The 25,434-nt window shown below is 34.1% G+C and overlaps 3 protein-coding genes across 4 annotated transcripts; 2 read left to right on the forward strand and 1 right to left on the reverse strand.

Moving 5' to 3' along the window:
• The first annotated feature begins 801 nt into the window (after positions 1-801).
• Positions 802-1,520, forward strand: LOC111498536 (14 kDa proline-rich protein DC2.15-like). Its single transcript, XM_023149829.1, has one exon. It carries the CDS (start codon positions 904-906, stop codon positions 1,312-1,314), a length of 411 nt encoding a protein of 136 aa, XP_023005597.1. The 5' UTR covers positions 802-903; the 3' UTR covers positions 1,315-1,520.
• Positions 1,521-16,137: 14,617 nt separating this feature from the next.
• Positions 16,138-17,128, forward strand: LOC111498481 (36.4 kDa proline-rich protein-like). The gene has a single exon (XM_023149750.1). It carries the CDS (start codon positions 16,200-16,202, stop codon positions 16,938-16,940), a length of 741 nt encoding a protein of 246 aa, XP_023005518.1. The 5' UTR covers positions 16,138-16,199; the 3' UTR covers positions 16,941-17,128.
• A 5,794-nt stretch (positions 17,129-22,922) lies between these two features.
• Positions 22,923-23,834, reverse strand: LOC111498509 (14 kDa proline-rich protein DC2.15-like). Of its 2 annotated transcripts, XM_023149794.1 has the most exons (2): positions 23,616-23,834; positions 22,923-23,561 (listed from the first exon to the last, which is right to left on the reverse strand). In XM_023149794.1, the coding sequence occupies exons 1-2, from the start codon at positions 23,770-23,772 to the stop codon at positions 23,170-23,172; spliced, it is 549 nt and encodes a 182-aa protein (XP_023005562.1). In that variant the 5' UTR covers positions 23,773-23,834; the 3' UTR covers positions 22,923-23,169. The 2 variants fall into 2 exon arrangements, with proteins under 2 accessions (XP_023005562.1, XP_023005561.1); XM_023149793.1 differs by having other exon boundaries at positions 22,923-23,834.
• Between the last annotated feature and the right edge of the window lie 1,600 nt (positions 23,835-25,434).

The following is a 25,434-nucleotide window of genomic DNA, read 5'->3' on the forward strand; positions in this document are numbered from 1 at the left end:
ATTATAGGTCATCACATAACATACATAGCACAACATAACATTTTTAATTATGATGCATGCAAGGGCTTAGACATGTAGAAACTTATGATGCATGCAGGGCTTAGACATGTAGAAACTTCCTAGGTGTTTTTTATACTCAGTATTTTCTATTTTTTTTGTAAAGGAAAAGGAAAAGTCACATTAAGCGACACTGTAGTTCCTATGGAGGTTATGAGAGAGTTAAGACAGAGTTCGCCTATATTTCAATTTTTAATTCTTTTAATATTTTATGCAAACACGTTTTTATATAAAACAAGGAAGAGTTCGAATATTATCGAAGTTTAACTGTACAATTTATGTTTTAAAATTTCTTTTGGTATCCTAAATAAAAGTTTATTTTTTTATATCTTATCTTATAATCATTTTCATCGAAATTAAAATTTAGATGCCTTTCACCAAATACATTTAGTAACAATCTTAGTCTTGTTGTGTTTTAAAAGTTGAATAGTTATATCATACTAACGTGAATATATATCATAAGAATTTTTTATATTTTGACGAAAAAAACCACAATAATTTCTTTTAAAAAATATTGGATATCTTATTATCCAACATCACTTAGTCTATTTTGTAGGCCATTTGATATTTTTATAAAAATTTTTAAAAAAGTAGACCATTTGACATTTTTATAAAATTTTAAAAAAGACACAATAATTTAAAACTGATGCTATCAAATCAATTCCTCCCAATTGAATAAATAAAGTAAATGAAAAAGTTGGGTGTTTCATATCCACCCATTTATAAGGAATTTTTGTGTTAAAATACAACAAATTCCCAAATCCCATCTATAAAAACCCTAACCCTTCTCATAATTCTTCACAAGCCATCACACAAACCTACAAACCCTTCAATATCTCTCCACCAATGGCTTCCAAGCTCTCCTCACCCGCTGCCTTACTCCTCCTCCTCAACCTCCTCTTCTTCACTATGGCCAGCTCCACCTATGTCCCTTGCCCACCGTCTCCTCCCCGGCACCACAAGCCCACCCCCTCAAGGCAGCCACCATCACTCCCCAAGTGCCCTAGAGACACCCTCAAGCTCGGTGTCTGCGCCGACTTGCTGGACGGTCTAGTGCACGTAGTGATTGGCTCACCACCAAAATCCCCATGCTGCACCCTAATCCAAGGTCTTGTTGACCTGGAAGCTGCTGTGTGCCTTTGCACTGCGGTGAAGGCCAGAGCCTTGGGTCTCAAAATTGACCTCTCAGTTTCCCTTAGCTTGCTTTTGAACTATTGTGGAAAGAAGGTTCCGTCTGGCTTCCAATGCCCTGCTTGAAACAAAATCCTTTCATTATCCTTTATGGTTTGTTCTTCAATTTTCCATTTACAATATCGTGTTTAAATAATCAATTTGGTCTTATGTCGTGTTGTTATGGGTTTGGAAGTCTTCTCAGAATTCCACCATCATCTTATAGTTTCATTACAATGCCAATGTAACATAAGGATATGTAGTTTTTTTCAAATAAACAACTATGTTTGTCTTGTGTTGTGTTTTATTTCAAATTTCACGATGCATATGTTTGAAAATATATTTATTTATTTATTTACTACAAAAAAAATTGACAAGAGTAATATTTACGAATGGAAATTTTGAAGAAAAAATATAGAGACCTCAATTTCATGAAAATATGAACATCAATGTAACAGTCCAAACTCACTACTAACAAGTATATTATCTACTCTGGCAGTTAAGTATTACCGTAAGCTTTACGGTTTTAAAACGCGTTTATTAGAGAGAGGTTTCCACAATCTTAGAAGGAATGCTTCATTCTCCTCACCAATCGATGTAGGATTTCACAGTCTACCCCCTTAGAGGCTTAGCGTCCTCGTTAGCACAATGCTCGATGTCTGGCTCTGATACCGCTCAAACCCACCACTAACAAATATATTGGTCTATTACGTATAGTCATCAGCCTCACGGTTTTAAAACGCATTTTTTAGAAATAGGTTTCCACATTTTCAGAAAAAATGTTTCGTTTTCTTTTTCAATCGACATGGGATCCCACCAGAAAAATTTATAAAAATATTTAAATGGTCCTATAAGAATAGAAGATTGTTATTAATATTATGCATTGATATATATATTTTTAATATAAGGTCGGTCAATTTTATAGTGGATTTAGTTGACATTATTAGATATTGACATATTAACGAAAAACGAATAAAATGGCGAGTGTCAATAGTCTCCGTCAAGGTCAATAGAAAGAAAATTGTAGATATAATTTCTACATTTTTCTTCTCTTTTTATTTATTTATTTATTTATAGTTTGAACACATGTTCCATGATCGAACTTTAAATTTTAATTTTGAAAAATATAATGAATAATACCTGGTTCACCCGCGGTCAGAAAATGCAAACTCTTGTAATTATCTCTATTTTTCAGTCTGGACAAAATTGAATGTGTATTATTTCTTTACACAGCCCACACGCACACATAGATCCACCTAGCAGACTCGTATAAGTATCCTCCACGTCTACTTGTCGGACTAGCTTACATTCACTATGGCGGAAGCTATGGAGGGAAAGAAGCGTGTATAATATCACAATGTACATGATATTGTAATTTATGTAGTTTAGCATATGGAGGTTCATGCATCATGCAACATTGATATCACAACATAGTTCCATAACATGACATAATCATATTATGGTATATTCTAAATTTCCGTTGACAAGAAGGGTTTGTGTTAAGAATGAGAAATGGAAATAGAATTGGGATCGAAAGCATGATCTCATTAATGTTTATAAAGGTTTAAATAGGATACAAACTATCAAGTAATACCTAACAATGAGGGAAAATATATAACTAACTAAATCTGGTAAATAAGATAAAATATATAGCTAATTAAATCCTAAGATAAAATATATTACTAACACCTCCCAAAAATAAAAAAAAAATATTAACAGGATATCTAAGATATACTCCATAACTAAGTATTAAAATATATTCTCCAAATATCATATCTTAATACTCCCCTCATGTTGGAGAGGGTATGTCAATCACACCAACTTGTCCTTCAAAAAATAAAACTGATTTCTTCCCCAAGCTTTAGTGAAAACATCGGTCAATTGCATTTTAGTCGAAACATAACACGGTTTGATGATTCCAGCTTGTAACTTTTCTCGAACTATATAACAATCTATTTCAATGTATTTCGTACGTTCGTGAAAAACTAGATTGGCTGCTATATGTAATGCTGCTTGATTATCACAATGTAATAATGTTGGTTCGGACAGTGGAACATTCAAGTCTTGAAAAATGTATCTTAACCAAGCTAACTCTAAACAAGTATTTGACATAGCTCGATACTCTTGACCAGGAGTACCTTTGATGTATCTCAGAACTCGAAGAGCTACCTCCCAATGTGGTTTTCTTGGTTCATGCATAAATTGACTAAGCATACGAACTGAATAAACTATGTCAGGCCTAGTAACGGTCAAATATATTAATCTGCCAATCAATCGTCTGTATTTACTTGGAACATTCAACTTCTCTCCTTCAGTTAAAGAAAGTTTCAGATTTTGCTCTATAAGAAATTTTTTTAGACATGCTCTTATAAGACCTGTGCTTGAAGGATGTCTAGAGCATACTTCCTTTGAGACATAAAAATTCCTTTTCTAGACCGAAAAAATTCAATGCCTAGAAAATATTTCAAATTCCCTATATCTTTGATAAGAAATTTCTTGAGTAAAAAACTAGTCTTGAGATATTGAATTTCTTTGAGATCATTGCCTGTCAATAGAATATCATCAACATAGATTAGAACTGCAATGAAAGAAGTACCTTACTCGTAGTAAATAAATAGTAATCTGCTTTGAACTGAGTGTAGCCTGCATTTTGTATAGGGGTAGAAAATATGGAGAACCAATTGCGAGAAGCCTGTTTTAATCTATAAAGAGATTTATGGAGCCGACATACTGTATTCTCCCCCTGTCGACGAAGACCTGATGGTAAAGACATATAGACTTCCTCGTCTAGATTACCATGGAGAAAGACATTTTGAACATCCAACTGATGGGTGAACCATTTTCGAGCACCAACAACAGTGAGTAAGCAACGAAGTGTAGTAAGTTTCGCTGTATGAGAAAATGTCTTTGTGTAATCAATACCTTCAACTTGAGTGTATCCCTTTGCTACCAGTCGAGCTTTATAACGTTCAAAAGAACCATCAAAGTTGTATTCAATTTTGTACACCCAACGACAAGCAATAGCTTTATGACCAGGTAGTAGCGGAACGAGAGATCAAGTATGATTACGTTCCAAAGCTGCAATTTCATCATTCATAGACTGCTGCCATAACGGGTCGCCAACTGCCTTGTCATAGGTTTTAGGTTCTGTCTGGGATGTAATAAGAGATAGAAAAAGCACTTGAGTAAGAGAAAAATGAAAGAATGAAAGGTAATGATGAAGGGGATACTTGGTGCCAGTGCTGAGACTTGAGCTAGAGGTTAAATAATTGGCTCCATAAGACATTTCATAATTCATATGCCAAGCTGGAGGCTGTTAGTACGAGTAAAACATCGGAGTGGAACTGATGTATCAGGTGGGATAGGATTAGAACTAGTGGTTGAATCTAGAGAAGGAACATGGAGGAGATGACGAAGTAGTAGGTGAAGGAATAGAAGGTGAATGAGGAATAGGAGGTGGATCATGAAGTGGTACAATAGGAGTCGAAGGAGCTAATGTCAAAGTTTGTGAAGCTGATGAAAAAGGAAAATCATCTTCACAAAATTTAACATCACGGCTGATAAAGAATTTGTGAGATTGCATGTCATACAACTTGTAACTTTTATGACCACAAGGATATCCTACGAAAACACAAGAAATTTCCCGAGGTTCAAATTTTTTCTTAGGATGTACTATAGTTGCATAACATTTACAACCAAAAACTTTAAGATAATGAAATGCAGGTGGTCATTTGTAGAGTGCTTCAGAGGGTGTCTTGTTAGATAACAATGGAGATGACGTTCTATTTATAAGATAAACAACAGTTAAAATGCACTTTTCCAAAAAATTAAGTGGAACTTGTGACTGAAAGAGGAGAGACCTAGCTACATTTAGAATATGACGATGCTTACGTTCAACGACTCCATTTTGTTGTGGAGTATAGACACAAGTGCGCTGAAATTCAATGCCACAAGAAATAAAAAATGGTTGCAAAGATAGAAACTCAGTCCCATTGTCTGATCGAACTATCTTAATAGTAGTATGAAATTGAGTTTGAACGAATTTAACAAAGTTCATTAACAAATGATGTACTTTTGACTTATGTTGCATTAGAAAAACCCAAGTACATCGAGTAAAATCATCAACAATAGTGAGAAAAAAATGCAAACCAGAATGGGTAGGAATTTTATGTGGTCCCCAAACATAAAAAATGTATCAAATCAAAGATAGAATGAGTTGTTATTGAACTTCTTGGAAAAGACAACCTAGTTTGTTTTGCTAACGGGCAAATACTATACTACAATTATGAGAATAACTTGCATTGTTAAGATGCAATTGATCAGCTAGAAATTTAAAACAAGAAAACGAAGGATAACCTAGGCATAAATGCCACAAATCAGATGACTGAGATACTTGATCAGTTGAAGATTTGATTGGAGATGAAGAAATATGATAGAGACCTCCAAATTGTTTACCCGAGCCAATCATCTTCCCTGTAGCCAAGTCCTACATAACAAAAGAATCAGGATAGAAGGTGATATAACATTTCAAGTCATTGGTAAGTTTGTTGATGGACATTAGGTTTAAATTGAATGAAGGCACACATAAAACATGGTTTAATTTAAGGTTAGGGCTAAGGGAAATATTGCAAGTATGTGACACATGTGCTGTCCCTCCATTAGGCAAAGTTATGGTAGACATGATGGCAGCCTTTGGTTTAGTCATAACAGAAGATTTTGATACTATAAGATCCGTAGCTCCACTATCGAGAATCCATGAATTAGAACTCGCAGAGTTAATAGATAATGTAGATACTCGAAACAAACTTGCAACATTGATGTGATTGTCAGAATTACTAGAAGGGTGATGATTGATTGCAGATAAGGCTTGTGTTATATATTGTAATTGCTTAGAAGAAAATTTTGGAATGGAATTAGGTGACTGTTCTTCTGTATTCAACTGAAAAACATTGGTCATATTTGCAGATGACCGATATCCACGATTGTTGTGTTGATTGACTTGTCTTGCCCTTCTAGAATTATTTTTTTTGTCGACATCGATCTTCTGTATGTCCCCTTCTATCACAAAATTTATAGTGAAACTTAAGGATTCAACACTCATTATTGTATGACCACTTTTATTGCAGTGTTCATATGATTTGTCCTTGGCGAATTTTGAATATGTTGTTTTCTTCTGCACTGTTGATGCAATCAAGAAATTCTCAGTAGGTTTAGAAGTTACCTGACGCTGCATCTCTTCTTGTACAAGTAATGAATAGGCTTGCCTCACATTAGGTAATGGAGTCATCATCAATATGTTAGATCTCACCGTTTTATAAGACTCATTGAGCCCCATGAGCAATTGCATCAACTTGTCTTCTTCACGTTGATCAACATTTATTTGACGCTGATTACAGGTAAATGGTGTGGGATATGCTTCCAATTCATCTCAGAGTGCTTTGAGCTTGGTGAAATATGCTGACAGTGCCATGGTTCCTTGTGACATCATTGCTATTGACTTTTGTATCTGAAAAATCGTTGTAGCATTCTTTTTTGAGAATTTATTGTGAATATCAACCCACACTTGATGAGCTATCTTGACATGAATAATGCCTTTAGCGATATCTGCTTCAACAGAATGAGTTAACCAAGATATTATCATACTGTTGTACTGATTTCAGAGTTCAAATTTGGTTGAATTTGTATCTTGAGACAGTTCTTCAATTGTGCCATCAATGAAGCCAATTTTTTTTGGCAATAAGAACATGCATAACTGATTTACTCTAGGATTGGTAATTTGTTCCATTTAATTTGATTGGAACAAGTGAATATCTTGGCTGATAAGAGTGATTAATATAATAATGATGTGCTAATTCAACATTCGAAATTTTGAAGCTAGATTTGGCTGATTCTGCCATAAAAGAAATTTTGATATTTAAGAATACCAATATTGATGTTCTGATACTATGGTAAGAATGATAAATAGAAATAGAATTGGGATCGAAAGTATGATGTTGAAATTTTGAAGCTGGATTTGGCTGATTTCTCCATAAATGAAATTTTGATATTTAAAAACACCAATATCGATATTCTGATATCATGTTAAGAATGAGAAATGGAAATAGAATTGAGATGGAAAGTATGATATTTATTAATGTTTACAACTGTTTAAATAGGATACAAACTATGACTCATACCTAAAAATGAGGGAAAATATATAACTAACTAAATCTCGTAAATAAGATAAAATATACTACTACCCACTCCAAAAAATAGAACAAAAATATTTATCAATATTTAAGATATATTCTATAACTAATTATTAAAATATATTCTTCAAATATCATTTCTTAATAGATTCTGCCAAAGGAGACATCTTAATGCAGACAAAAGCCTTAATGCATGAAGATATAGGTGATACAAATGGCCTGAAACATTAATCTGAGACTAGAGGTGAAGCTAAACGTTGGTGGGAATGAGTGATGAAAAATAACCATTAGAGACATCTACCGTGGCATCATCCTATAGCATGAACGATACATAAGATACCTTATGGTCATCTAAACTCTTTATCATACGAAATATCATCTCCATCCATGATAGTCATAACCCTACCATGATTAAGTCCTCAGAGGTCCGATTGAAGATACACGGGTCGTTTCTCTTACAATTTTATAAGTATTTCATCTTTTGCATCATCTTAGGGTTGTTGGTTGCCTACGATTGTTATTGATTGTCATAGTCTATATGATTGCATGAAAGGTCTCCCTAGTTTTGGTCCCATGACTTTTACTGCGACGTTGTCATCCATATAATGGCGCCTTACCTTTACCTAAAAAATAAGAGTAACATGTGACTTTAAGCATTTAAAAAATACTCAATTAGTAACCCCACTATTGGGATCAAAAAATGCAATCAAATGTAATGTGGTGGGACCTCTCCTTTCATAAAAACATCTTGACATGGCTTTTGGCTTCGCTTTTCAGTCTGGACAAGGTTAGATGTGTAGTACTTTCCTAAATACGGCTCACATGCACAGACGGGCCCACTAGGCGGGCTTATATATATACTCCCTATACTTGATTCATTGAGTTAGTACATGCTAGAGGTTAGTTGACAAAGAGAAAGAACTCGCATAATATCATTGCAAACATAGATGTCGTAAGGTACATGTCTGTACTAATCATAACGGGGAAGTATCCCGATGCACATGACATACATAAATGCATCAGGTCCCATTCATTCATGTCATAACAAGCCTATGAGACATAATTGGTGTAGGGAGGTTTATGTATCATATATCTTTGATATCATAAATATAATTCCACAATATGACATAATCATATTATTGCATAACTTATAACATGGCATAACACAACATAACATTATTTATAACATAGCATAATATCACAGAACACATGCTAACAGTCATAATCATGACATGTGCCGTGTTTACTAAATTTCCTGAGTTGATGTTCTTTTGATCCTATTCGTCGAGATCTAATTCCGAAGCTAACTCCAAATCGGCTTCCTCCACTTTCTTTCTTTCTTTTTCTTCTTTCTTCTTCCTTATTCCTTCTTATTCTCCAAATTGGCGTGTTGGCTAGAGATAAATTCTTTCTTTTTCTTCTTTCTTCTTCCTTATTCCTTCTTATTCTCCAAATTGGCGTGTTGGCTAGAGATAAAAGAAATAATAGAATGAAGATTAAGAAATGAGGAGAATATAGTTGGAGAAATAACACACATTAAACTTGGAATAACTCGAGTCACTTCTCCATCATTTTGTCCTACCATTTTCATGTGATAAATATTCTCTCTAATGTACAACGCCTTTACTTATCGAGCTAAAATCTATATGAATCTTTTTTCTTTTCAAATTTTTGTCTAACGGCAAAGCCTCATAATATATCACATGTGTCTTGTCGATCATGTACTTACTGAACATAACATTTTTTTTTATTGTTCTATATAGTAATTACTTTAGTATACGTCTTAGAAAGTCAGATCATTACATATTGACCAACTCAAAGTCGATTATAATAGATTAAGAATAAATATTGTATCCATATGCTTATAAACTTGCAATAATCAACTAAGAGCTGAAAATCTAGATGAATTCTTGGATATCACAAGACGTACGAAGATCGAAAGAGAAGAATTCAATCGATTGATTTGAAACAGGAGAGCACTCTCTAATGAGGGAAGGAGTGTCAGCGGAGAAAAATTAAACAGAAACAATCCTAATAATACATACATACACAAAGATTTTAACTGAAAACATAAAAAATTATGTCTAGATCATAATTTACCTATTCCTAAATTGTACCAACTATATAGTGCATGTGTGAGTAAGCCATGTACGACAAAACACACTAGATGTTAGTTGACAACACTATCGTGTTTGGCCTATCTCAACATAGTATCTCATGAAAAACTTATAGATCACTAGCTATCGTGTCTATTTGTGCATTCCTATAAGACCAAACACCATAAGATTAGTTGGTGACTTTTTCTTTACCAAAACTAGACCTTTCTCAAGGTATGTAGGGAAAGGTAAATTAACATGATAAAACTCTATCATGCACCACTTATTTATTCTGTACTTGGATCTCTCAACCTAGTATGATTGACAACACAATTAAGCAAAACCACATATTTAAGAAAACATGATGTATCGTTAATAGATCATCAAATAATATCGCCGTAGATAACGTATAACTAATCAAACATACATTCATAATTTTGTGTACCCATGATTCTAATAAGGTTAAAATAGAACCAGTTTCCACCAAAAACATCCTCGCCATTAAGTACATATACAATTTCTAATTGAAAATTTTTATACACATTGAGACTCCAAGCTTACCCAACAATGACCTATAAGAGTCACTCAAAATATTTCTTTCCTTGAAAGAGATCGATATCCGTTGGTTTTTCTTCAACTGTTAAGGATGAGAAATATGAGAAATATAAGTGAGATCGAAAGTACGATCTTCATTAATGTTCATAATGTTTAAACAGGATACAAGCTACCAACTAACTCTTACCGATAGAGAAAATATACTTCTAACAAACTTTTGAAAATAAGACAATATGATAAGCATACAAACTGAATACATTATGTCAGACCTAGTAATAATTAAATATATTTATCTGTCAATCAACCGTTTGTATTTGTTTGGATCATTCAACTTCTCTCCTTAAAGAAAGTTTCCGATTTTGCTCCATAGAATTTTTTTTTGGACCTACTCCTTTAAGACCTGTATTTTGAAAAATGTCTAAAGCACACTTCTTTTGAGACACAAAAACTCATTTTCTAGATCGAGAAAATTCAATACCTAGAAAATATTTCAAATTTCCTAAATCTTCGATAATGAATTTTTCGAGTAAACAAGTCTTGAGATGTTGAATTTCTTTGAGATCATTGTCTATCAACACAATATCATCAACATAGATAAGAACTGTAGTAAAAGAAATACATCTACTCTTAATAAATAAGGAGTAATCTGCTTTTGACTGAATGTAGCCTGCATTTTGTATAGTGGTAGAGAATATGGAGAACCAATTGCGAAAAACCTGTTTTAACTCATAAAGAGATTTATGTAGCCGACATATTGAATTCTCCCCTTGTCAACGAAGACTTGGTGGTAAACACATGTAGACTTCCTCGTCTAGATTACCATGGAGAAAGACATTTTGAACATCCAACTAATGAGGGAATCATTTTCAAGCAGCAACAATAGTGAGTAAGCAACGAAGTGTAGTAAGTTTCGCTATAGGAGAAAATGTCTCTTTGTAATCAATACCTTCAACCTGAGTGTATCACTTTGATACCAGTCGAACTTTATAACGTTCAACAAAACCACCAGAGTAGTATTTAATCTTGTACACCCAACAACAACCGTTAGCTTTACGGCCAAGTGGTAGAGGAACGAGAGACCAAGAGTGATTACGTTCCAAAGCTGCAATTTCAGTATTCATAGCCTACTGCCATAATGGGTCACCAACTGCCTCATCGTAGGTTTTAAGTTCTGTATGGGCTGTAATAAGAGCTAGAAAGGTACGCTGAGTAGGAGAAAAACGAGAAAATGAAAGGTAATGGTGAAGGGGATACATTGTGCCAATGCTAGGACTTGAGCTAGAGGTGAAATGATTGGGTGCAGAAGACATCTTATAATCATTATGTCAAGTTGAAGACTGTTTAGTAGGAGTAGAACGTCGGAGTGGAACTGATGTGTCAGGTGGGATAGGATTAAAATTAGTGGGTGAATCTGGAGAATGAATAGAAGGTGGAGTTGAAGAAGAAATAAGAGGAAAATGGATGTTTGAGTATGATGAACCATAGAGTGGTAAAATGGGAGTTGAAGGAGCTAATATGAAAGTTTGTGAAGCTAATGAGAAAGGAAAATCATCTTAAAAAAAATGAACATCATGACTGATAAAGAATTTGTGAGATTGTACGTCATATAACTTGTAGCCTTTGTAACAACTAGGATATCCTAAAAAACACAATGAATTGCTCGAAGTTCAAATTTTTAGTTAGGATTTAGTACTAAAGTTGCATAACATTTATAGCAAAAAACTTTAAGATGATGAAATATAAGTGGTCGTTTGTAGAGTATTTCAAATGGTGTCTTGTTAGATAACAATGGTGATGGTGTTCTTTTTATAAGATAAACATTATTTAAAATGTTGATTGAGAATATGACGATGCTTACGTTCTACAAGTTCATTTTGTTATATAGTATAGACACCAGTGCACTGAGTAAAAAATCGTTGCAAAGATAGGAACTCAATACCAATACAATAGTGAGAAAAAACGCAAACTATGGATAGAAATTTTATGCATTGTATTATTATTGAGATAATAATACAATGCATAAATGCTGTCACTAATCAAATGTTTGAGATAATAATACAATCGAACACGCAAGCTTCTAATCTGGAGTTTGCGCCATGGATTTCTTAACTTAACCCAACAGAACATGCAACTAACACTATCATTGTGCCATGGATCCCATGATATTTAATGGCATAGCTCCTCAACACATTACAGATTTTGAAAGTGTCATTCACACAATGCTCCACATCACCTGAATTGCTTTAGTGGAATTGAACACAGTTTATAATATAAGATTAAAATTATCCAATAGTAACTTGAACCCAACGTGAATCAAACATGCAACCTTCTAATCTAGAGTTAGACACGCTATCATTACACTATGGATCCCGTGATATTTAAGTAACAGCTCCTCAATAGATCACAGATTTTGAAAGTGTCATTCACACACTGCTCCACGTCACTCGGATTGCTTTAGTGGTAGCAACTTAATGGAATTGAACATAAGATTTTAAAATTATCCTATAATAAATTAAACCCAACGGAATTGAACAACACAACCTTTTGATTTAGAGTCAAACACACCACCATTTCACCACGAATCTCCTTATATTTAATGAAAGGCCTCCTCAGTACATCATAAATTTTAGACCAATAGTAAATTGAACCCAACATGAATCGAACACGCAACTTCTAATCTGGAGTCAGACACGCTACTATTGCGCCATAGATACCATGATTTTTAATGGAATGGCTCCTTAGTACATCACAGATATGGGTGTATTTCACGCACTATTCCACAGAGTAACATCACAAATCTTGCGGGTGCTCGTAACATCACAGATCTATCTTTTACAATGGAGACCGTGATAATAATTGTCAACTGCATGGCAAAGTCATGCAGATATTCTCAAAATCGCTCTTCAAGCTTTGCAAAGTCATGCATTGTTTGTAGCATCTCTCATGCTATCTTTGTCGATTCCTTTTTTTTCGACATGAGAAGGAAGTCCTCCAGGATTGCTTGGTATATGCAATAAGAGTCCTCATGTCATTTCTTCTTTTTATTGTTGTTGACAGTTTTCTAAACTTACTCTACAAGTTCAATACTGTTAACCATTCTCTTAAAGACATTTCACAAATAATTTCCTTTATTAAGTCAAGTTTATATCACATAAACCTCAGGTAACTAACCATCCACTCACTCAAAGAATAGCCCACTCGAACTTTGACTGAAATTCGCAAAAAAATTAAAATGGGAATGATCATGAAACCGACATCAAATGCCCGACCTTGTGAAAAAGACATTGTACTGAAATGTCAAAAAAATTAGATAGAGACTATTGAGAACAAGGGAGATCTTTAAGAGACAAGCACGATCAAACAAGGCCAAAAAAATGAGGATAGATCATGCAAGAGAGAAAGCCAAGCCGAGTTGTGCAGCACCGCCATGTCTGTGAGAACAAAATTGAAATCAACTCTTAAACCAACCTTGACCTAGATGATAATTTAGATCAGGGGAACCAATAATATAGAAATGTTAGTTTAAGTGGATGATTCAGAAACTTCAAATTAAAAAAAATTAGATTTAAGATAGTCTTAGAATGAACTGAAACCACACTGGAATGAGAGTGTTGGTGAATTAAAAAAAAATGCTTAAAAGAATTAATTTAACTAGATAAAAAAAATTGTGTTTAATGTCTAAAAGAAAAGAGACTTAGAATGAAAATTTGTGGCTATCCAAGTGTAAACGAGAGACACATGAATGAACTAAAACCATATTTGAATGAAAACGATCACAAAGATGATGATTAAAAACGATTTAAAAGAATTGAAATGTACTATAAATACCCAGAATATGCATATTCCTTTTCGGTAGCTCAATCATAGAAAGTCCAAAGTTAAACGTATTTTTCTTAGAACAATTCTATGGTAGATGATCTCTTTGAAATTTTTCTATGATATATGTGAGCGAGAACAAAACATATTGAAAAAACTCATGTTGGTCCGTAGAAATAGTTTTTACTTTTAGAAACAAGAAATAGTAATATGAACATGTCGCGGGACCGAATTCAGGAGGGAGATATTAGGATCTATGCATGGATATTATCAAAACTTCTAAAGTAGATATTCAGTGATTTAAGTCGTTTTTACGAAACTTAGATTAAGATGGATAATTCTCTATATGAGATTCGGAGAATGAGGCAGAGAACCATAGCCCTCAATTTATATAATAATTGTTGAATTTTCCATAATCCCTCAGATTAAGATTAATGTGTCAGTGTATACTCAACTGATCCCACCTCTAATGGGAAGCTTATAGGCTCTAATTAGACCACTTGTTTTACCGATGAATAACAGTACATATAATTTTCTATTTAAATTCATTACCCATTTAAAAGTTAATTCAATTAGTTCTAACACCCCACCCTACAAACCTAAATGCTATATTACAGCCAACCTAAATGTTAGACCTAAAACCATTTATTTATTCATATTAATTAGAATCATCTCTAGTACCACCGATTATATTAGACATTATTATTGTCATAAATTAGAGAGGTAAGAATTTAAGTTTTCGACTCAAAAAATAGATAAGTAATTTAAAATATTGATATGTTAGGGGTGTACATGACCCGAGTTGAATTGGGTTGAGTTAAGAATTTTTTTTACCCAATTCAAAAGTTCAAATTGGTTGTACGGGTGACTCACGCAACCTTTCTAAAGTTCACAACCCAACCCGCTCCAAGTTAGATTGGGTTGGATTAGGTTATCCAATTATTTTTAATAATTTAAACAATACACGATCTATATTACATAAAATTTACATGTCATGACACATCTACTCCTACAAAAGTTAAATATTTTTAGTCTTTTGAAAAGTAGGTAGAGTTTTCATGAACTGTAACCCTATTTTTTGGTTGATTAGATTGATCTCACATATTTAACCCAAATTAAACCGAAAAAATTATTAAATAGTCAAAATTATTAGAAAGTAGAATAAGCAACCAAAAGTGGAAAGATTTAAAGTAAATGATAAACATAAAGCAGATTAATATTAAACCCAAAGTGAATAGGGACATACATATGAAACATCAGGCCTTGTCTTTTTTACCCAACACGTGGTTGCTTGTTTATAAAACATATTGATTGGGATGAGTTGTAATGGCACCGAGTACTGAAATTAGGGTGCGTGGGAAAGAGAATTATGAAATAGGAAGAGAGTGATGAACAAGTGGAGGCAAGGCATGCATGAAAACCTGTGCGAATCTTGTACAGTTTCTGAGATCAGAATGGTTCACGGATTGTACTGACCCTAACTCACGGACATGTCTTTGGAATTCTCAATTGACCAGCAAATTTCCAACAACTTCAAGTTTTTATTTTCTCCACCATCAAAAGCACACAAACAAAAAAAAAAAAACCCTAGATTTTGCTTCCTAACTGGGTATGTGAACCTTTGGCCCAGAAACAAAGATATTGATCTCCTTGGAAATCAAGAGCTGTTCTCAAATCAAAGACGAAGGAGTTCAACAGATGTTCAAATGTGGGATAACAGCTCTATCTAACCATTTCACACTTTCTAACTACCATGTTACTTATCGTTTTCAGCTCGGTAGATATTATCCGCTTTAACCCTTTTTGTATCGCCGTCAGTTTTGCATATATTATCCACTTTTGTCCGTTACGTATCATCATGAACGTAAATATTATTACTTTAAAAAGTCTAAAAATGTGAAATGCTTATTAATGAATTTAAATATTTTTTTAAAAAAATAATGTGCGTAGAAATTATGACTTCCACATTCCCATTTAAGCCCATTTTTGGTTGGTTTTTTAATAATAAGTAAGAATATGAATCAAGAAATTATTACCAAGCATTTCATACAAAACAAAGGTTTCTAATTATCGCAATTTATATATATTTTTTTTTAAAGAAGAACATAAAAAAATTTAGCCCATTTAATAATTATTGTGAAAATATAGCACAATTTTAAAAAAATTAATTATGGAAGTAGAATTTTGAAGAGCTCTAGTGATTGGAATCATTCACGGGTTGCTTAGTCACAATCCCGGCTCTATATAATCCCAACACATCCCACCCTCCAAAGTGCAATTTTATATCAACTTTTTGCATCTCCAAAGAACCCTAACCATGGCTTCCAAATCTTCAGCCATGTTCTTCATCCTCTTAATCTCCATGGCCTTATCATTGCCCCCAATTTACGCTTGTACTCCTTGCACCCAGCCCCACCCTCCTTACCCGCCCTACCACCGCCCTTCCCACCCTAAAACTCCACATCCAAAACCCCACCATCCACCCCACCATGGTGGAGGTGGAGGCGGAGGCGGAGGCGGTGGTGGCAGCCGTGGAGGAGGTGGTGGCGGTGGGGGAGGTGGCAGTCGAGGAGGTGGTGGCGGTGGAGGCGGCGGCGGTGGAGGTGGAGGGGGAGGTCATCAACACCCACCTATTGTGATTCCCCCACCAGTGATCACCCCTTCACCACCATCCACCACTTACCCTCCTTACACTGGCCCTCCTCCAAGCGGCGGAGGAGGTGGTGGAGGAGGAGGAGGAGGTGGAGGAAGTGGTGGTTCAGGTTCAGGGCAATACCCACCGCCTCCAGCTCAACCAACATGTCCAATAGATGCATTGAAGCTAGGGTTATGTGTGGATGTGCTTGGAGGGTTGGTGCATATTGGGTTAGGGAATCCAGTGGAGAATGCATGCTGTCCGGTGCTTGGAGGGCTGTTGGAGCTTGAAGCAGCCATATGTCTATGCACAACTTTAAGGATTAAGCTTTTGAATCTCAATATATTCATTCCTTTGGCCCTTCAAGCGCTCATCACTTGTGGCAAGAACCCTCCTCCAGGCTTTGTTTGTCCTCCACTTTAGAAATGTGTTATGAGTTTGGGATGATTGTTAGCTGTTGTTAATGTTGTTGTAGGTTGTGTTTGATGGGTTTTAATTAACAACTTTTGGGTCTTTTTGTAGCATTGATCCTTTGGTTTTTTGCTTTTGCATGTCATTGATATGATTTCTCATTTACTAATGAGATCATGATTTAGAACATTTTCTGATTATATGTCTCTCTCAAATTTTCTATTTTGAGTTGAAATTGATAATCCTTGTCTCTCTATAATCATGAAAGTTGGTATGTGTTTGTGGCTAACATTCATGCAGCACTCATAAACTTTGTTTTTACACTAAACTTTCATTTGCTTTATACATTTTGTGAAGAAAGGAAAACTTTGATGATAAGCAAAAGAAACTATTTGATTTTTTGTTTTTGTTTTAAATTCGGAAAAAGACAACAAAAAAGAGAGTGAAAATAGAGATGAGAATGGTTCCGACCCTAAAACAAATGAAGAAATACTCCGTAAGTAACTCTAGATATGCGACTATTTAACTTATTTTACTAGATTGAACCAATGCGGTGTATAAATAGTAATCGGGTGAGATTTTACTCGAACTAGTAAGCACTAACACTGAATAATCAAGCCTCATTGATCGTAATTTCATTAGAACCAATTATCGTGTAGTGTAAAAGTAGTAATCTTGTGAGATTTTACTCGAACTAGTAAGCATTAACACTGAATAATCAAGCCTCATTGATCGTAATCTCATTAGTTGGCATCATATCTATCATAATATTACATTTCGTTCATTCACATTCATGCATGAAATCTCATACAACATTATAAATGGATGAACAATTATCACATATTATATCATACCATATCATTCATGCATATTAACCTTACCCTATTATCACATATTATATCATACCATATCATTCATGCATATTAACCTTACCCTAAAATCAAGTTACTTACCTCAAAATTGCATATTATATCATATAATATCATTCATACACATTCAACATTACCCTAAAATCATGTTAGCTACTTACCTCAAAATTACATATTATATCATATAATAATTCATACATATTCAACCTTATCCAAAAAACAAGCTACTTACCTCAAAATCATATATTATATCATATAATATCATTCATACATATTCAACCTTACCCTAAAATGAAGCTAGCTACTTACCTCAAAATCACATATTTATCATATAATATCATTCATACATATTCAACCTTACCCTATAATGAAGCTAGCTACTTACCTCAAAATCACATATTATATCATATAATATCATTCATACATATCTAACCTTACCCTAAAACCAAGCTACTTACCTCAAAATGAAATACACCTGCAAAGAAGAAGAAAAAAAAAAAAAAAGATCAAGAGGGCCTGAGTCAAACTCGATCAAATATCGACAAACAAGATTCTACAATTAGGTGCTAGTTTAAAACTATTTAGATCATACATGATATCGTTTTTTACCATATATTGCTTTATGGGATATAGTTTTTTACTATAAAGTTATTTACTATTGATGACAATTTATTTTATATGTCATTTACTATATATAGTTTTAACATGTATAATCGTTAACAAAGCTATAAATAATCAACAAGTTTTATAACCTAACAATTTTCCCATTTTTTAGACTGACCGATCAACAAGAATTTCATTTTCAAATGACTAGCATCTTCACTGCATCATACCCATTAAGGTTTTGGATAAACTCAATTTTCTAACATCAACAAATTTTGTCAACATGTCTACTGGATTTCTTACACTCTTCATCTTCTCCAAACACGTATCACCTTCTTCTAGTACCCTACGAGTGAAATGGTATTGTCTTTCTGATTTGTTTTGCCTTTGAATAACAGTCTGGGTTTTTCAAAAGTTATGACACTTTGACTATTTGTATAAAAAATCTTCTCGCGCTCCTTCTTGCCTAATTCTTCTAGATAGTCAGTCATCCATATCATCTTCTTTCCAACTTCAGTTATTGCCACATACTTAGCCCCAATAGATGAAAGATCTACAAAATTCAAAAGTCTAGATATCCAACTCATCCCATCATCCATGGTTTGCTCCCACTTGGTTGTATTCGCCAACTGTAGGGCATCTTCAAGGACTTTGGTTTCCCTTCATCAGCCAACAATATATAGTCTAATGAAGGTACATACCTATTTGGTACTCTAATAGTTTTGGACGGCCTTCTCAACACCTGTTCATGTGTCACTTAATCCACAACTAATTCCTCAACAACAGTTTCAGAAGTTTCTTAAATACCTACTATAATATCACTAGGTGAGTTTTTTCGCAACTCAACATCAACTCCCACTTGTTTTGTTGTCTCGGAACCTTTTTTCTTTTTGTTATTGTACAAGAAATTTTCATCAAAAGTCCCGTCACAATGTCTCAGGATTTTTCTATTATTGCCATCTCAAAATCAGTCCTGGAACATGTTAGAATCATAGCCTATGAAGTAGCACTTCACAGCCTCAGTGTCAAGTTTGTATCTCTTCTTTGGAATAACATGAACATACGTAATGCAACCAAAAGTTCTCAAGTGAGAGTACTTGAGTTCTTTTTCAGTCCATACCTTTTTTGACAAGTTGAACTCCAAGGGTACTGACAATCATGTATTGATCAAATAAGTTGTATTCATAGCATTAACCTAAAACGTCTTTGGTATTCCAGAATGAATGCTCATGCATTTTCTCGCTAATTCAATTGATTGGGCTCTGAAAGGGGGTGGATTTGGCGAGATCCCACATCGATTGGAGAAGAGAATGAGTGCCAGTGAGGCGCTGGGCCCTGAAAAATGGTGGATAGTGTAATCCCACATTGGTTGGAGAGAGAACGAAACATTCCTTATAAGGGTGTGGAAACCTCTCCCTAGCAAATGCATTTTAAAAACCTTGAGGGGAAACCTGAAAAGAAAATCCAGGACAGTATCTACTAGTGGGAGCTTAGGCGTTACAGTGAGTCAACTACAACACCTATTCATTCATTATCTAAATTCTTTTAGAAGTCTAAGAAATTCATCACATGTCCCTATACTTTTGTATACTATTTTTGAAACCAAAAATTAAATTATTTTTTATTACTTCAGTTGAAAATTGAGAGGAGGCCTCTTCCTAGGAGGCTTTCAAATTGTACTCCATCACTATGTCACTTTTGGATTTAAGAGGAGTATCGAAATTAAAAGACAAGTATTTGGCGCCTAAAGAAGGCCAATAAGGGTAAAAACGATCAAGGGGCAATGCACAAATCGAAGACTTGAGTAGGTTAAGAGTCGAATATTGAACAACGTAGAGATCATTGAATCCCTAAATAAAATTGTCAAGGGTCGATATGTGATTAATTCATTGGGGTCTAAGTGAGCTTGTAAGTGGTTGCATAGATGTGACGTGCGTATGATACGTATGTAAGTATAATTCGTAAACTAACCATCTTGTATGTGTTATATGTCTAACTTGTCTGTCAAAAACATGCTAATTGTAAATGATCTTGTTTGCTAGTTGGGGACTCTTTAATATTGGGTTACTTGAGTTGTTTATCTTCCTTTTGAGTTTGTAAAAATTAGTTCGATTTTGGTAAATTGAAGTTAACTCATTAGTTTATTGAATTTGAGTTGGTAACTCGAGTAACTCGTATAAAGTTCACACCTTAAATTGGGAGGTCAGAATTTTATTTTTTTAATTATTTAAAAAAATTAAACTTATTAAGCAAGTTAGAATTTGTTTGGCTTGTAACTCTATTGATCTGATCCTTCTTGAACTCCAATGGAGAGGTTTCGAAGCCAACGATTATAAGTTATCTTGAGTTGGTCGGATTGATCCCATAAAAAAAAATTGTCAATCTACTAAAGGATCTGAATTTTTCATATTTTATTGAATTGGATAGTTCAAATTGATCAAATTATCAGATGATAGTTACACAACTAACTTTCACATTCTAAAGGATGCAAGAAATCCTTCCTCCCTTTGTAGGTTTAGGGTGTTTTAAAGACTCAACTTTGTAGCTTCCTTCTTTCACTTCTTGGGCGCTCAACCTCCAAAAAAGCATCTAAGTTTGTGCCTCTATTTTTATCTAAAGTTTGTTCCACCAATTTTCCCTTCATTTTTTTTTTGTCCCACTTTTAAATACTTAAAAAAAAAAAAATGTTTTTAGAAATCCTAAAATTTACTCGGGTCCTAAGTCTACATTGACTATATAAGGAGGATGTCAAGAATTTTCGAGCAAAACCAAAGTTATAAGTCATGTAGGCAGTTATGTGAAAATGTAAAATAGGTCTGCCCGTTATTTTTTTCCCTTCATATATTGCCTTTTGTTTTTCATTAAGTAACTTTACGTTCTCTCTTTCTTAGGCTTTTGAGTCAAACCACTTCTTTGTACTCTCTTTGGTGAGCTTTAGTTTTCGAATGTGTCGTTAAAGCATTTATCTTAGTTAAGGGAAGAACTCCTACTTTTTATGAGAATTCCACTCGTTGATCTTGAATCGTCGAATCGATAGTCTTTTTTTTTTTTTTTTGTTTGTTGTTTCCATAAGACATGCTTATAATCTTATAGTAAAGAAATTCTCAATACATATATGTTACACCAAAATTTTGGTATGTGTTACAATTTCAACTTTAAATTATTTGAAAAATTGTTAGAATTCTTAGTCTAACACATATAATAAAAAATTGGTGAAAATCGATATAACGTTACAAACTAAGAGGTAAAAATTAAAATTTTTCATCTTACAATTCTAGATTATGATCTAATCATTCAATATTAAAAACACTCTCTAGAAGTTGCTTAAAATGACAATTCAACTGCTTAAACATATTCTCAAACATCTGACTCGAATCAGGATAGAAAATAGAGTAAAATTTTAAAACCCTTTCGTAGCTAAACAATTATTGACACTAAAATCAATAGATGATCTACGAGAGTTCCAGCTAGTTTTGTCTTTTGACTTTATGGCTTGTCAAATATTTGGCCATATCTTCATCACATTGCAATACCAAACCTTCTTCAAATGGTTAAATTGTGATATACGGCAATCTTCAAAGGATAAGACAAGAGGATGCGAATTTCAAGCAACTCCCATTCATTTAACTTCCATATGCTAATAATTACAGAATTATTTCTGAATCACCAAACAGCTCAGACTCACGGGATGAACAGTTCTAAAGCATTGTCCATTCTCGTACCAATTCCCATGGCCCCATTGATTCAAATAAAGAGAAACCACAAAGGTGTCTAATTGAAACCTCCAACCCATCAACAATAATCTCTTTATTTTTTTTGTTGTTGATTCCTCCACCACCTTTTTTCTATCTATTTTGTGGCTTTCGATGATTGTAGGACTTGCTAACAAAATCTAAGGTGTTGTTTGAGAATGTAATTAGCAATTGTTGTTCTTAAGCTTGATTATTTGAATTGTGAACTGCTTGTTCTTTTAAGTTTTGGAAGAAGATACCACCATGCACGAGGAAAATGAATGTCGAGAGATGGATAGTGTGAAGATTTAAACTTTCCATTCTTTAGAAAAGGTAGAGATGCGTTGACTAGGGGTGTTCATATGACCCATCCGACCAATCCAGATTATCCAACCTGAATTATAAAAGTTGGGTTGGGTTAGATTTTTGTTTAGGATGAGTTGAATTTTTAAAAAATAAAAAATTTGGGTCACATTGTGGGTTGTTTTTCTTGGACGGGACACAAAAATAGGGGTTATAACCAAAGGCAATCCTACCCTACCCTACCCTATTCTTAAAAATATTGTGAATATTAAGAATATTTGACATTTATTATTGATATGGACGGTGAATTTGTAAATGTTTGATATTTGAGATTTACTTACATATTTGTAGATAAGTAAGATTTTTTTAAGATAATTAAAAAAAAAAAACATCCAACAAACCAACTCTAGATGGTTGAGTTGAATTGTGAATTATATTCGGCTACCAAAGCAATCGGGGGTCTAAAAATGGTAAACACCTGACATAGATACAAACAATCTCATTATTTGATCTTCCATAGACATTAAACCTGTAAATATTTTCAAGAGCATAACATATTTGATAATTTTAGTCAAGAAGACTAAAACCACAAAGGGACAAACAGTGTTAATACAAGCGAAAAACATGCAAGCACACAAATTAGACATTTATAGCTGGAAACAAGCAAATCAACGACATGCATAATGAGCGAAGTAAAATGACATCCTTATTTTCCCCGAGGTTGTAAAGAGTAAATTAGGGACACTGGAATCCACGAGGAGTATTTCTGCTGCAAACGTTAAGTAGTAGACTAAGATTAATTGGAAGGTTTATATTGATGCCTAAAATACTTGCTCTGATCGCGGTGCAAAGACAAACCGCTGCTTCAAGATCTGCTAGCCCTTGAATTAATGTGCAACATGGTGTTACTGGTGGAGTGCCAATGGTTGCATTTACCAGGGTTAGCACTCTAGCACATACACCGATCTTGAGTGCATCCCTAGGACAAGTACCTCCCCCAGTACCTGGACTACCTGTTCCAGGACTGCCACCAGAGCCGGGGCTGCCACCTGAACCAGGGCTTCCACCAGAGCCCGGGCTGCCACCGGAACCAGGGCTTCCACCAGAGCCCGGGCTGCCACCGGAACCAGGGCTTCCTCCCGAGCCCGGGCTGCCACCGGAGCCCGGGCTTCCACCAGAACCGGGGCTTCCACCGGAGCCGGGACTGCCGCCTGAATGAGGGGGCCTTGGCCTTCTTATAGGGTGGGAACATGAGCCACAAGCATTGGCTAGGGAAAAGAAGAGAAGGTTGAGAGAGAAGAACAAAGCAATGGAGGTGGTGGTTTTGGATGAAGCCATGTTTGAAAACCCTAGAGATATTATATCCCTTTGGTCTACTAGAAGGCTTTTTGAGGTGAGGATGGAGAAGGAGATGGGAGGGTTTTTATAGTGTTTAAGAAGTGGGTATTGGGCTATTTTGTAAATGAGACAAGGATTTTAAGTGCTGTGTGTTCGTGTGACTCTCAAACTTCAATCAATTCAGACTATTCAATCCAAATCAAAAAAGTTAGGTTGGGTTAGATTTTTTTCGATTTGGGTTTGATTGGATTTTTAGAAAATCGAAAAATTCACGTTGATTCGCGTTAACCTTTTTTTGGTCATGTTAATCCGACTAACTCGAAAATAGGGTTGTAATTCAACTGAACCCTACCAAAATAAAAATATTTGACGTTTGTAATCTATGTGACTTGACAAAAACAGAAGGTTGAATGGAGTTTGATTGTGAACTCTGTTGGAATTGATCGGGTCTCCAACCCAACTAACTCGAAATTTCAGATTGATCGAAAAGATATCATTAACACAACCTAACCTAAATGGTGTACTTAAAAGATTCTTAAAATAAAAGCCATGCACCCATGTGTGTTTGCTATTGCACTTTTGAGGTGGTAGATCAATCATAGTTACCTAAAAATTAATTTGGACATTTGCTAAAAATAAGAACTATTTGTTTAATTTAAACCAAATTTACTTTGAAGTTCATATAATTTTCCAAATCATTAATTCTAAAAGTTTTATCAGCCACTCAATTTACAATCTTTTTTTTTTCTTTTTTGTTTATATTTTTTCTAATATTTTAGTTTCTTGCTTTCTCTTAGTGTGAAAGGAAAGGAAAGCTTTGTTATATAATTGATTTTGTTTGAATTTTTTTAAAAGAAAGAAACATATAAATATATTTAGGATGTACTTTTTTTTAAATTTTTTGTGGTCTCACAGTTTTAAGTGGAAAAAATCTAAGACATTTTTTAGTATTATGTTATATTTAATTATTTTTTAATATTAAATAGGCATTTTATAATTAAAAAAGAAAAAAAAAATAAATATATATATATAATTTTATTTATGTTTCAAATAAAACATGAAATGACTATTTTATTTGTATTTAAATTTTTTATAAAGTGAGTTTTGATAACTAATTATAACTTATTTATTTCTAAAATTTATCTCCACTATTTCTCTTGCTTCATTTTTCTTTATTTCTTTTTCAATAATCTATCTTTTCTCTTAACTTTACTAACACCGTTATGTATCGTCGTCAACCTCACGGATTCAAACACGTATATAAGGGAGAGGTTTCCACATCCTTGTAAGAATGTTTGGTTTCGCTCTCCAACCAATATGAGATCTCATAATCTATCCCTCTTCGGGGTCCAATGTTTTCACTGGCACACTGCTCAGTGTCTAGCTCTAATATCATTTGTAATAGCCCAAGTCCTTACCTGATATTGGTCTGCTTTGGCCAGCTTCGTATTACTGTCAGCCTCACGGTTTTAAAATATTTCTGTTAGGGAGAGGTATCTACATCCTTATAAAGAATATTTCGTTCCTCTCTCCAACCGATGTGAGATCTCATACTTATAGTTCTATCATTAAGATCACTCTCATTCATATGCAGTTTCAGATTATTAATGTACCTTTTTTTACTTAGTTGTTACATTCTACAAAAAGAGAAAGAAAACAACA

Source organism: Cucurbita maxima, unplaced genomic scaffold (assembly GCF_002738345.1).
Source record: "Cucurbita maxima cultivar Rimu unplaced genomic scaffold, Cmax_1.0 Cma_Scf00025, whole genome shotgun sequence".
In the NCBI taxonomy this organism is placed as follows: domain Eukaryota; kingdom Viridiplantae; phylum Streptophyta; class Magnoliopsida; order Cucurbitales; family Cucurbitaceae; genus Cucurbita; species Cucurbita maxima.